General features: G+C 60.7%; 1 protein-coding gene across 2 annotated transcripts in view; it reads left to right on the top strand.

Annotated features, from left to right (window-relative positions):
• The first annotated feature begins 1,180 nt into the window (after positions 1-1,180).
• UPB1 (beta-ureidopropionase 1) overlaps positions 1,181-12,781 on the top strand; it is a 16,162-nt gene continuing 4,561 nt past the window's right edge. For both annotated transcript variants that reach the window (XM_027845676.1, XM_027845677.1), the window contains exons 1-6: positions 1,181-1,324; positions 3,036-3,207; positions 4,717-4,804; positions 6,049-6,143; positions 6,539-6,700; positions 12,078-12,247. In XM_027845676.1, coding sequence (XP_027701477.1) covers positions 1,221-1,324; positions 3,036-3,207; positions 4,717-4,804; positions 6,049-6,143; positions 6,539-6,700; positions 12,078-12,247 — 791 coding nt within the window. In that variant the 5' untranslated portion in view covers positions 1,181-1,220. The remainder of the gene's footprint in view (positions 1,325-3,035; positions 3,208-4,716; positions 4,805-6,048; positions 6,144-6,538; positions 6,701-12,077; positions 12,248-12,781) is intronic.

Genomic DNA, 12,781 nt, shown 5'->3' on the forward strand with positions numbered 1-12,781 from the left:
TCCGCAGCGTGAGGGGGCAGCCAGAAAAGCTCCCGGGCTCCGTCCCTCTGCCCTCTGCCCTAGCCAGGCACAGGCGAGCCCAGGGCTGTGTTCTGGGCACCCTGTTGGCTGAATGTCGCTGATTCTGCACGCCTTACACCACCCACTCTCTCCTGCCTGGTCCATCGCCACAGGCTATGGCTTGGGGTTCCCTGCCTCCAGTGCTCCAGCACCACTCTGTGACAACCCATACTTCACTCAGCTGCCTCAGGGACGTTCCTAACATGCAGGTCTGACCATTGGTCCACCGGCATTGATGAAGCACCTACTGTGTGCCAGGTACCATGCTCAGTGTGGCCCCTTTGCACCAGGTCACCCCACCCCTGCTCAGGAGGCTCCGGGCATCCCTGTTAATAGATTGGAAGCTTCTTGAAGACAGGGACCACTGCATTTTGGATCACGTCCCTGCACCTGGCATGGGGCCTGGCACACAGTTGGTGCCTAAGAAATGCTGGTGGATTGACTGACTTTAGGCCGAAATTTGCAGGCCTTTGTGCTCAGCCTTTCCAGCGCTGCCCAGAGTGGCTCGGGGATGACCCATCATCACCTGCCCCAAGCACGCTCTTCACGGGTGCCTGCACACGAGCCTCCTTTTCCCACCTCCATGCCATTGCACACGCTGTACTCCCTGCCTGCAGTGCTGTTCTTCATCCCCTGGCCTCTGGCTCGCTGAGCTCAGCTCTGCCTGCTCTGATTTCCTGATCTGCCACCCCTACTCAGCCAGGGTGGGGGCCGGGGGGGGGTGAGGGCTACCTCACTTTGGTCTTTGTGAGCCCAGTACCCAGAACAGAGGCTGGCACATAACTGGCACTTGGTACACCCTTGTGGGCGTGAATGTCCTGTGGTTCTGTGACCCTGGCCCAGGGTCCTGAAGGTCAGGAACAGTGCGCCGGCTTCCTCCAAGGGCCTGGCTTCCCAGCAGAAGCCTCCGCTTTGGCACTATCGGGCCTAAAGTTAGAGGCTCCCCGTGAGACCCGGGGTCTCAGAGGTGACCCCAGCCTGCTGGCACAGGGAGGCTTCCCTGGTTGGTAGGCTGGGGGGGTGGGGCTGCCGGGGTGTGGTCACTGGGCCTGAGAGGCTCCAACAGGCCAGGCTGTGGGGTGGGGCAGAGCTCAGGCTAAAGTCCAGGGAGCTCCAGCAGGCAGCCAGCCCAGCAGGGAGACGGCCGCTGTCTGGCGGCCATGGCTAGCCCTGAGTTTTTATCACTGGAGCAGAGCCTCGAGGAGAATCTGCCCCCGGCTGACCTCAGCAATGTCCGGCGAATCCTGTTTGGGAGAGAGACCAGGTGTGTGAAGAGGAGTGAGTGTGCACGTATGACTATGTGTGTGAATGCATGTGAGTGAGAGGCTATGTGGACGTGAGTGCGTGAATGTGTGAGTGTGAGGTTGTGTGAATGTGAGAAGGCATGTATGTGTGAATGGGTATGTGAGTGTATGTGAACGTGTGCACAAGTGTGTGCATGTGTGTGAGTGTGTGCGCAGGCGCCTTACAGTGAAGACTGGCTAGGCCCGAGGAAGGCACTGAGACAGTGTGAGAGAGGGGACACACCCCTAGGCAGCAGAGCCAGGATCTGAACTCAGGGCCTTGGACTTTCCCTCCCACTGCCCTGCACAGCCATCTCACAGATGTGACCTGGCGTGTGTGGGTGGGGGGGGGGCCCAGAGTCTGTGCTCTGGGGCACATGAGTACACACACACACACACACACACACACACGGGACCTCACAGCTCCTTTCCAGTGCCTGCCGGACACCTGGGTCTGGAAGCTTTCTCCAAAGCAGGATTTGGGCTCAGCAGCCTTGCCTCCAGGCCCAGCCCTCAGCCACTGCCCTGCTCTGTCAGGCCCCTGACATCAATAATGACCCAACAGCAAACAGGCCCCAAATCTCCTCTGAGCGTCTGCAAAGCGGATGTCTTGGAGGGGATGCCCATGGAGGCCCTGCCAGCTGTGCCCCTGGCACCCCCGTGGTACCCCCCGGCTGGGGGCCCTGGGCTCTGTCTGGGACCTCTGTGTCCTCTCCTCTGTTCTCCCTCTGAGGCCCTGCCAGCTGTGCTCCTGGCACCCCCATGGTACCCCCCGGCTAGGGGCCCTGGGCTCTGTTTAGGGCCTCAGTCCACCCTCTGGCTTCTCCTCCACAGCGGGCTCTGCCCTCTATAACCAAGCCGATACATTAAGATCTTTCCTGCCCCAGCAGCCCCTGATTCTTTCTTCTCTTCTCCAGGATGGCGCCCCATCCCCTCCCGCCCCCTGTCCCTGACCTGGGACCCCTCTGTCGCTGCTTTCTGCTCCTTCCCTAGCCTGCCTGCCCCGCTGGAGCCCCTCTGCAGCTTATCTGTGGCATTCCCAAATGGAGGGGCCCAGGGCTGAGAACAGGGCTCTGGACAGGCCTGCCCTGGTGGGGCGGCGGTGAGAAGGGCTGGACAGCAGGCTGCCTCCCACAGGAGCAGGCCTGGGCCGGGCACCAGATCAGCAGGACCGGAAGGATTGGCTGCCGGTGCCTGAGGGAACCAGGGTGTACTTCAGGCAGTAGTCCTGCTTCCAAGCCTTTAGGCCCAGGACCATAGACAGGCCCACCAAGCCAGGCTTTCACAGCAGAGGAAATGGAGGCCCAGCCTCCAGGCCTGGTGCTCTATCCACTGGGCCACCTGGCTCCTCAGTACCCAGCATCTCAAGCCGTGCTGGGAGGGAGCTACAATGGGGTGTGGTGATGGGAGGAGGCAGCGCCTGCGGGGGGGGGGGGTTACCCCCAAGCCTTTCATGCTGGCCAGACCCCCAGGCCAGGAAGCTTTCTGGTCCATTTGAGTGCTGTGGAGTTACCCAGCAGCCCCTGATCCAGCCTCCCTGCTTTTGTATCTCTTGTCCTTGTTCCACGTGGAAATGGGGCGCAGCTGGCCACCCGGTGCGGCACGTGCCCATCGGAACAGGGGCAACAGCAGACGGGTAGACTGAGGCCAGGGGGAAGGCCCTCCCTTCCATGCGCTTCCTCTGCCCCTCAGGAAGCTCGACCTGCCCCCCAGTGCCCTGGTGGCTGCCTCTCAGCGGGACTTTGAGCTGCTGGCCTTTGCCTTCGAGGCCTCCAAGGAGCAGCTGAGACCAGCCAGGCCGGTCCGCGTGGGGCTGGTACAGAACCGGATCCGACTTCCTCCAGATGCTCCAGTGTCTGAGCAGGTAGGCAGCCCGGCAGGCTGCTGTTTACCAGACTCCCTGGGGCCCGGGGCGGGGCTGTCCCGCAGCCTGGGCCAGCCGAGGAGGCACCTGACAGAGCAGCCCAGAGCACAGCAGCTGGGAGGGCGGGGTAGGGCACCCTCTGCCTGTTAGCACAGCTGGAGGCAATGTCATGGGTGGTGGCTGCCTCTCCCCAGGAGGGCTGGGCCAGTGCACGGGCCACAGTTAGGTCCAAACAACCAAGCACTGACTTGTAGTGGGCCAATTTCCAACGTGTAAACACTCCCCTGCACCTGTCTACACTAGGGGCTACCCTCCCCACCAGCCACTCCTTGGGCCTGGTGTCTACACTCAGATCATCTTTCCCATGTCTGGTGTCTACACCTGGGGCTTTCTTGCCCATAGGCCCAATTTCCAGATCCCTCTTCTAGAGTCGGCTCTTTCCAGACTTGCCAGATATGGGCTCCCCGGTCTTGTAGTTGGGGTGTGTGGGCTCAGTCTCTTGAGCATCTCTAGGGTCAGTCAGAACCTTGAATTATCAGCCCTTCCTCCCCCAGGCCCTGAGCTAGGATTCACCAATGGCTGACAGGGTAGAGGCAGCTGGGTAGTGCAGTGGTTACTCTAGCTGTGTGACCCTGAGCAAGTCCCTCCAGCTCTCTGTGCCTTGGTTTCCTCATCTGTAAAATGGTCCCTCTCTCCCAGGGCAGTTGTGATGATCCAAGCACATCACCGAGGAGTGTTTTGGGGACTTCTGTGCGGCTAATGGGGTCACAGACTTAGAGAGGGAAGGGACCCCAGAAACCATAGCTCAGCATTTCCACCCCCAAAAAACGGTGGGGGAGAGGAGGCCGAGGTAGCTTCTGAGGCTGGCCCAGAGTCACCCACACAAGGCAAGCGGAGGGCACCGAAGCCAGGTCTCCGACTCCATAGCCTGGGCTGTTTCCTGGACTACTGCGAGGTGTCCAGAGTGCTTGGCCCCTTTGCCCCCATCTGAACCTCCCAATGATCCAGGACACAGACAGCAACGGCAGTGAGGATCCCAGGGGGGCCGGAAGCCCCGGCCCCTCACTGCCGGAGCCATGCCCTTGGCCATATCACCCGTTGGATGAGCCTGTGTGAGGCGAGAGGGCTCGGGTTGAGCCCTGCTGGCCAGGCGGCAGGAGAGGATGACAGCCACAGCAGGAATCTGGCAGGTGGGGAGGGTGTGCGAGGACTCGGGCGCAGAGCAGGGGATGAGCGCCTCAAGAGTCCATCTCCAATGTGCTGTCCAGGGCACAGGGACGGCAGGGAGCCCGGCGGGCTCACAGGAAGGCCAGGCTGGGAAGGAAGAATTGGGTTATCCCGTGGGCAATGGGAGGCTTTGGAGCAGAGAAGAGACCTTCTCAGGCCAGGTCCCCAAGCTGCTCGGCTCTTTGGATCCCGGCTGAGGCTTGGAGCTGCTGGGTGGGGGAGGGGGGAGCTCCCCAGATCCAGAGCTTAGAGACTTCCATAGATGTGAATGCCTGCCCCCAGGTGGGCGCCCTGCACGGACGCATTGTGGAGATCCTGGAGGTGGCTGCCCAGTGCGGGGTGAACATTGTCTGCTTCCAGGAGGCATGGAGTAAGTAGCATCTATTATCTCCCTGGCTCAGGTGCCAGCCCCGTTTCTGCCCCTAACCCCACCCCCACAGTCCTTAGCATTCAAAGCCCAAGGGGCAGAGCAAGAATTCCTGGGCTCCAGGTTTGCAGGGAGGGAGGCAGTGCAGGCAAGAGCGCACTATTTCCCCATGTGAAAAAACTGAGGTTCAGAGTGGTCCTCCAGCCAGTGGGGCTCAGCCCCATCCTCTACTGCCTCCGGGGCTGGCCCTGTGCTCTTTCCCTCCCAGCTCTCTGTCTTTGCGGGTTCATACTGCTCCCCTGCAGATAGTGTCCTCATGCTGGGGCCAGGGCATTCTCTGCAAGGGTGGCCTGGGCACTCCCAGCGGAAGAAGCCCGCCCTTAACTCCTGGGGCCAGTAGGGAGCAGGTACTGAGCAAACGGGACAATGGCCCTACCACTCACAGAGGCCGCTGGAGGGCGCCAGAGTGCTCGGGGAGAGGGTGCTGGAGTCAGTCCCTTGAGGGGCCACAAGGGGGCGCTGCAGCGCACAGAGCGCTGGGCCTGGAGTCAGGAAGGGCTAGTTCCTCGTGAGGCCGCTAGAGGGCGCCGCAGTGCATGAAGCACCAGGCACGGGGTCAGGAAGGGCTAAGTCCTTGTGAGGCCACTAGGGGGACTGGAGTCAGGAAGGCCTGAATTTAAATGTAACCGCAGACACTTAGGTGTGTGACCTAGGGCAAGTCACCTCCCCTCTGCCTGCCTCAGTTTCCTGAGCTGTAACATGGGGATCATACTAGCGCCTCCCTTCCTGGGTTGCTGTGTTAGGAGGCGCCATGCTGCTGGCACCTGGGTCCTGTCAGGGAGACGGCCCCCTCGGACAGCTTCCCTCACCAGGGGCCACTGAGGCCGGCATGCAGACAGGGGGTGGGGCAGGAGAAGTCTGGCACCCTCTCTGGGTGAAGGTGCCAATGGTCCTCAGGCCCCAGCCCACCCACCTGGGTCTGCCTTGGCCAAACAGGGGTTGGACAAACCAGCCCGGCTTGTTTACATTAGCTGGATTGGTGAGGGGATGGGGAAGAATGCTGCACTCGGAGACAGGGGCCCTGGGTTCGAATCCTACCAAGAGGCAAAACCTCCTTCATAAACCGAGGACAACACCACGGCCCTACCGCCAGGGTCACAGGCTCCCGGGAACCGCCCGGTGGGCTGGGAACACTGCCCCCCAGGCAGCCCGGCCACCTGGCCCTGATGCCCCCCTTCTCTTTCTAGCCATGCCCTTTGCTTTCTGCACGAGAGAGAAGCTGCCCTGGACAGAGTTTGCTGAGTCTGCAGAGGACGGCCCCACTACCAGGCTCTGCCAAAAGGTGGGACACGGGCCTCCTGCCAGGCGCTCAGAATGACCCTGGGGCGACTCTGGGCCCCCCAGCACAGCAGGGGGTGGGACCGATGGCCAGGTGCCTGCCTCCCCTGAGGGAGGTGGGACAGCACCCCTCTCCTCCCCCCCACCCCCGTGGAGGGCACACGCACACCAAGAGTGGGGGCCACAAGGGCCAGCCAGGGTCTAGCTGGGGGTCGGAGGGCTCAGGGTCTGGCCGAGTCGCCCGGGGCCGCAGGGCCGCTTGAGCAGCCAGGAGCAGAGGACTTGGGAAGGCAAGGGAAGGCTGGACGAAGCCTCCTTGGAGGCCAGGCCTCCCAGACTCCAGGCACTGCAGCGCCCCCTCGTGGCCCTCTTAGCTCGCGCTCCATCTCGCTTTGGCAGCTGGCTAAGACCCACAACATGGTGGTAGTGTCACCCATCCTGGAGCGCGACGAGGCTCACGGGGACGTCCTATGGAACACCGCGGTGGTCATTTCCAACTCCGGGGCCGTGCTGGGCAAGACCCGGAAGAACCACATCCCCCGGGTGGGCGACTTCAATGAGGTGAGCTGCTTCCGGGGGAGGGCCCCCCTCGTGTCCCCGTAGACCACGGGAGCAGGCCCTTAATGGGACCTCGGCCGTCCTTTCCCTCCCCTGGGCCTCAGTTTCCTCATCCGTTGAATGGTCACAGAGGGAACTGGCTTCTGGGCAGTGTCCATGCTGTGGCAGGAGAGGGCGGCTGATCCTGGGCATAGTGGCCACCTCTAGGCCATTCCTTGGATCCTTTTGGGGCTCCTTGTGCCTGGGCTTAGAACTCGCCCACGCTCCGCCATCACACTGGGATGCCCTACCCCCAGCCTCGTCCTGTCCCCTCACACGTCGCCCCTCCAGCTCCTTCCATAAGGGACCTCCTGCTCTTCCTGTAGAAAAGAGGGAGGGGTGTGGGCCAGAGGATAACATGACCAGAGACATTCACAACTGGTCAGACCCACAGGTGACCTCATGGTGGCCAAAGCATTCGCTGGCCTGGGAATCAGAAAGACCTGAGTTCAAATCCAGCCTCACATACTTCCTAACTTGGTGTCCCTGGGCAAATCACTTCCCTGCTGCCTGCCTTAGTTTCCTCATCTGTAAAATGGGGATCGTAATAGCACCTCCCTCCCAGGGCTATTGTGAGGATCAGATGAGGTCATGTTTGCAAAGTGCTTGGTGAAACCTTCAAACCCCATGTAAACGATAGCTCTTCAAGGCCATTGAGGCAGGAAGTCTGTAGTGGAGTGCCACAGGGCCTGGACCTGGGCCCTGGGCTGCTTAACACTTGGGCATCAGGCTGGGAGGGAGACAGAATCTTCTGCATGGCCAAGTCAGACTCCAAAGAGACCTCAACAGGCTTGGCATGGGGCTGAACTGCACAGGAAACCTTGTGCCTTTCCATCCTGAATGCCTTCTGCACACGATGAGGAAAGCCTCAGTGGGGCCTGGTTTTGGCCAGCCCCGAACGATGTCACAGAGCCCAGAGCTGCTTCTATGAGCAGACAGGAAGTGCCATCCCTCATTGACAACGTGGGAGTCATCTGCGAGGCGAGTGTCTGCACACATGGGCACCGACCCCCGGTTGCTCCGCGGACTTGTCACAGCAAGACTTGGGAGGAGAACAAGGCCAGGGGAATTACGGGGAGGGGAGAGAGGACGTGCTAGAAAACAGCCTGTTCCTCATGATCCAGCTGGGCGCGTTACCACCGACCGTGGCAAATGGCCGAACGGATAAAGGCTCCACACGCAGACGGTGCTAATTTCATCTCCACCATGAGCCAGTGGGCATGAATGGCACACCCAGGAGACCCCCCCCAGGCTCCCCCAAACCCCAGGCAGCCAGCGGATAGTGCTGGGCAGCAGCAGCTCGTCTGTAAGATGTTTGAGAAGGGAGGAGGGCGGTGGGAGGGAAGAAGGAAGCCTCACAGAGCAGAGCAGCCGGGGCATGTAAGGATCAAGACAGAGGAGGACAAACTGAAGAGATGGAAAAGATCTGCGAAGATCGGCGTAACAAACTGTCAAGGCCAGGGAACTGCTCCACCATCAGTCCCAGATGCGCTTACTGAGGAAGCAGCGATGGCTAGCGTGCTCAGCACACAGTAGGTGCTTCCCAGGGGCTTGGCGACCAGAGAGAATGACGGCAGAGTACAAGGAGCGGGATCAGACCTGGGGGAGCACAGCGGGAGGAGGCTGGGGGATCGGCGTCCCTGCTATGCTGTCTGAAGTAGGGAAAAGCTCCCGCGGTGCAGAAAGAACCAAGGAGGGAGGGAGCGCAGGCCACTGATCCTCACCACGCTCCTGGCCCTGTTCCCCAGAGACCACCCCAAGGGCCTGGAAGCTCCCTCTGCCTCTTCCCCATGGATTTTAAAGAGGTATTTGTATTGGACAAAAGCCCCTTTATGGGAGTTTGGACCACCAGGCGTCTCCCACCTAGCCGCCCCCCATGGTGAAGATCATTCTGGATTCCTGGGAAGCTGTAACAACAGAGATGCCCCTCAGGTCACAAACATCCTAGAAGCTGCTGCGCAGGGTGCTTGCTGAAGGCGGGGTGGACGAGGTCTGACACAGGAGTGGGGCTTGCTTCTCTCCCTGTGACCGGGGAGGTCCTCCGGCTGCCCCCCGGGGGGGACGGAGTGCCGGTGGCATCGAGCCTCCTGGGAGAGGTCTGTGGTCATCACTCCAAGGAGTCTTATCTGACCATTCACACCGGAAAGACCAAGCGGATGAAGAAGGCCTATTGCCCAGGCTGGGGTTAGTTATCAGCATAAGTGGGTGCGCATGGGTGTATTGACGTGCATGGCAGCACCCCTCAACGCTGAGCTGGGCCTGAAATGGGCAGGAGGAGGCGTGTGGGCTACGTGGGCTTTGGAAAAGCTCCTCCCTGAAGCAAAGGCCCTGCAGAGGATACCCCCAGAGTCCCAGAGGGTCTGGGAACCAGTGTCCCCCCCAGCTGGCCCTCCCTCCCTCCTGGGGGGACGCAAGTGGGGCAGCTGCCAGGCAGGGCTGAGCGCAGCAGGAACTCTGCATGTGGTTGGGCAGCCGCGGGCTGGGTGAGGTGCTCTGCCCAGCGCACGGGGCAGTGCACTGGTGGGCTGCGGGCCTGCACAGTGCTACTCCCAGCAGCAGTGTGGGCTGGAATTCAGAGTCAGAAGGCTGGGAGCTCCAGAAGAGAGCATTGAGGGTAGCCCAGGGGCAGGGGGGAGGGGGCAGATGAGAAAAAGGGGGCCGAGCAGCAAGGGACCCGCCCAGTGTGAGGAGATGGGGTGAGGACTCGAATGAGGACCAGGCCCCAGGGCGGTGCTAGGTGTGCATGCCCTGGGAGGAGGAACCGTAACGGTGCCACAGGACTCTGCCCGGCCTATTCCCTGATCTGGGGCTGTGCCAGGGGACAAGAGGGAAGGGTCCTTAGGACTGGAGAGGGCGGCCAAGATGACAGATCAGCCCAAGGGGCAGAGGCCCAGGAATCTGCGGTGAGGGCCCCAAAGTGGAGCTGCCCTCCCCACCTGGTCCCCCAACCCAACCCCGCCCCCCCCCGGCCCCCCCGCCCCCCCCCCCCCCGCCCGGCCCCCCGAGGTCTCGGCTGCCCCCCCCAGCCCAGCCCGGCCCCCCGAGGTCTCTGCTGCCCTCCTCACCTGGTCCCCACAGCCCAGCCTGGCCTGGCCCCCTCTGGTGTCTCCTTCCTCAGGTCTCCAGCTGAGGGGAGAACAGGGGAAGGAATCTTTTCACCAGACCAACTCTGGGACATTGAACAAATTATGCTCCCTCTTTGTCCTCTGACACATCTAAGGTTAGCCCAGTGCCTGGCACAGAATAGGCTCTTGCTAAGTCTTACTGACTGACTGGCTGACCCATTCCAAAGCCCTCTCCACGGACACCAGGGTTAACGTTGAGAACCGAGGGCTCACGTCGACATCGGCCAGAGCGCAGACTAGGTGTAGTATGTGCTTAGCCTTAGCCTCGTTTCCCAGGACCTCACAAGGAGTTCAGGGTTCCAGAGATGACAGCCCCTTCCCTGGGGCTGCCCTGACGCTGTGTTTTACCCATGGACACTGGACCGCCTCCAACAGGGAGGCCCCAGCCTGCCCCAGAGAGGCCCCTACTCATCAATGGGCACCTGCCCCTGTTCTAGCCTTGGCCCCTCTCCTAGCCTGCTCCCAGCAGCGGTGGCCTGGGGGAGCTCAGGCTCTGACCAGCCCCTTCCACCAGGCTGGGAGGGTGACCAACCGACATCGCAAAAGGCAAGTCCCTGAGGAAGCTGGCTGGCAGGCAGGCCCTGAGGGTGGGGCGCGCTGGGGAGGAGGGCTCTCGGTCTGCATCTGTGGAGGAAGGAGAGACACACCCACGTGGGGAAACGGGGATAGCCTAGAAACCGATCAGTCAGTCAAGCATTTATCATAGGCCCACATCTGCTGGTAGGCGCTGCCATTGTACTGGAGGAAACATTGTGTCGCCCCAATACACAGAGATATAAAATATTTCAATGCTGGTAATGGGTTGGTGCGCCGGGAGGGAGAACACAGTGGAGGGAATCAGGAGAAGTCTGGAAAAGGAGGCGGGTGTATGAACCAACGGCAAAGAGAACTGGGGTGGTCAGTGGTCAGAGCAGAAGAGGCAGAGCGGTCCAGGCCAGGGGCACAGAATGCCCGGAGCTGGGAGATGGAGGGGCTGTTGGTGGGATGGCAGGAAAGGAGGCTGCCAGGAGGCGAGGCTGGGGGGGAGGCCTCTGGAAGGGGAGGCTGGGAGGGGAGACTGGGAGGGGAGGCTGGGGCAGCTGGAGGGGAGTCCATGGGGTGGGGGTGGGGATAAGAAGACTGGGGTAGGGGAGGGGGCTGGGTTATGAAGGCTTTGAATGCCAGGAGGTGAGAGGGAGTCACTAGAATTTATTGGTAGGGGAGTGACCTGGTCAGACCTGGGCTTAGGGAGATCACCTTGGTGTCTGAATGGACGATGGATTGGAGAGGGGAGAGACCAAGGCAGGCAGACCCCTCCCCCAGAAGCTATTGCCTTAGTCCAGGGGTAGTGATAGGAGTAGTGGGGGGGGCAGGGTCAGAGAAGAGAAAGGGGAGTATTGGAGAGATGCTGCAGAGGCTCCATCGACAGGCCTGGGCACCGTATCGGGTCCAGCGGATGAGGGATGGATGGCCCTCAGGTTGGAAGCCTGCAGCCAGGGAGGATGGGGCTGCCCTTGATGGTGATAGGGAAGGTGGGAGGGGGAGAGGGGATAAGTTCTGTTTTGGACACACTGGGTGTAAGACGTCCGCTGGGCGTCCAGTTGAGGCTGTCTGAGGCACCTGGAGATGTGAGGTGGAGGTCAGCAGAGAGGTCGGGGCAGGACAGGCAGATCTGAGAGTCACGAGCACAGAGAAGGTCACTCAATCCATGGGAGCTGATGAGATGACCCAGGGCACTGGGACAGAGGGAGAAGGGCAGAGTGCCCAGGTCAGAGAGGATAGGAAGAGTGAGGCCTGACCAGCCAATCAGAGGTCAGTGCTGCCTCTGCAGGGCAGGTCCACTTGAGTGATAAGATCAGAATCCAGATTGTAGAAGGCTGAGAAGTGAGTGGAGGAAGTGAGTATAGACAGAGAGTCTAAGGGAAGAGAGATACTGAGTGCTAACTCGTGCAGATTCTCGAACCAGATGAGGTCTTTTTTTAAGGGTTGGGAGATGCCGGCTGTGGTGGAGGCAGCCAGGACACCGGGAGAGGGTGAAGGTTAAGGAGAAGGGGAGGGGGTGATTGCAGCCGCCAACAGCTGGAGGAGGTAACGCCAATGACACCGAGGAGAAGCAGACCTGGGGAGCCATGGCAGCAGGCATTTCCTGGGGGAGACGCTAGCTGAGAGGGAGGTGAGGGGAGAGAAGAGAAGGTTGTGGGCAGCTGCCCTTACTGAGAGCACTCCCTTTTCCTCAGGCCACGTACTATATGGAAAGTACTTTGGGTCATCCCGTGTTCCAGACATCCTTTGGGAGGATTGCTGTGAACATTTGCTATGGCCGCCATCACCCCCTCAACTGGCTCATGTACAGCCTGAATGGGGCTGAAATCATCTTCAATCCCTCGGCCACCATTGGGGAGCTCAGGTAGGGAGGGGCCTGGGGCAGTGCTGGAGCTCTGGCCTCAGTGACCCGTAGAGGCAGAAGAGGGTGGCAAGAAGGCTGGGCTGTCTGTGAAGGGGGCCTGTGGGGAGGGGCTCTGCCTATAGCTTCCCTTAGAAAAAAGATGGATGCATGCATAGACAGATGGGTCACACATGGAGAGGTGGATGGGTCACATAAAGACGTGGATGGGTCACATGGAGAGGTGGATGGGTCATACAAGGTTAGATGGATGGGTCACACATGGAGATGTGGATGGGTCACACATGGAGATGTGAATACATCACACATGGAGACATGGATAGGTCACATGGAGAGGTGAATGGGTTACACAGAGACATGGATCGGTCCCACAGGGAGATGTAGATGGGTCAAACACAGAGAGGTGGATGGGTCACGCAGAGAGGTGGATGGGTCACACAGAAACGTGGATGGGTACACATGGAGACATGGATGGGTCACACAAAGAGGTGCATGGGTCACACAGGGAGCCATGGATGGGTCACACACAGAGAGGTG

The sequence above is a fragment of the Vombatus ursinus genome, unplaced genomic scaffold (genome assembly GCF_900497805.2).
Source record: "Vombatus ursinus unplaced genomic scaffold, bare-nosed wombat genome assembly UNPS02015012.1, whole genome shotgun sequence".
NCBI classification, from domain to species: Eukaryota; Metazoa; Chordata; class Mammalia; order Diprotodontia; family Vombatidae; genus Vombatus; species Vombatus ursinus.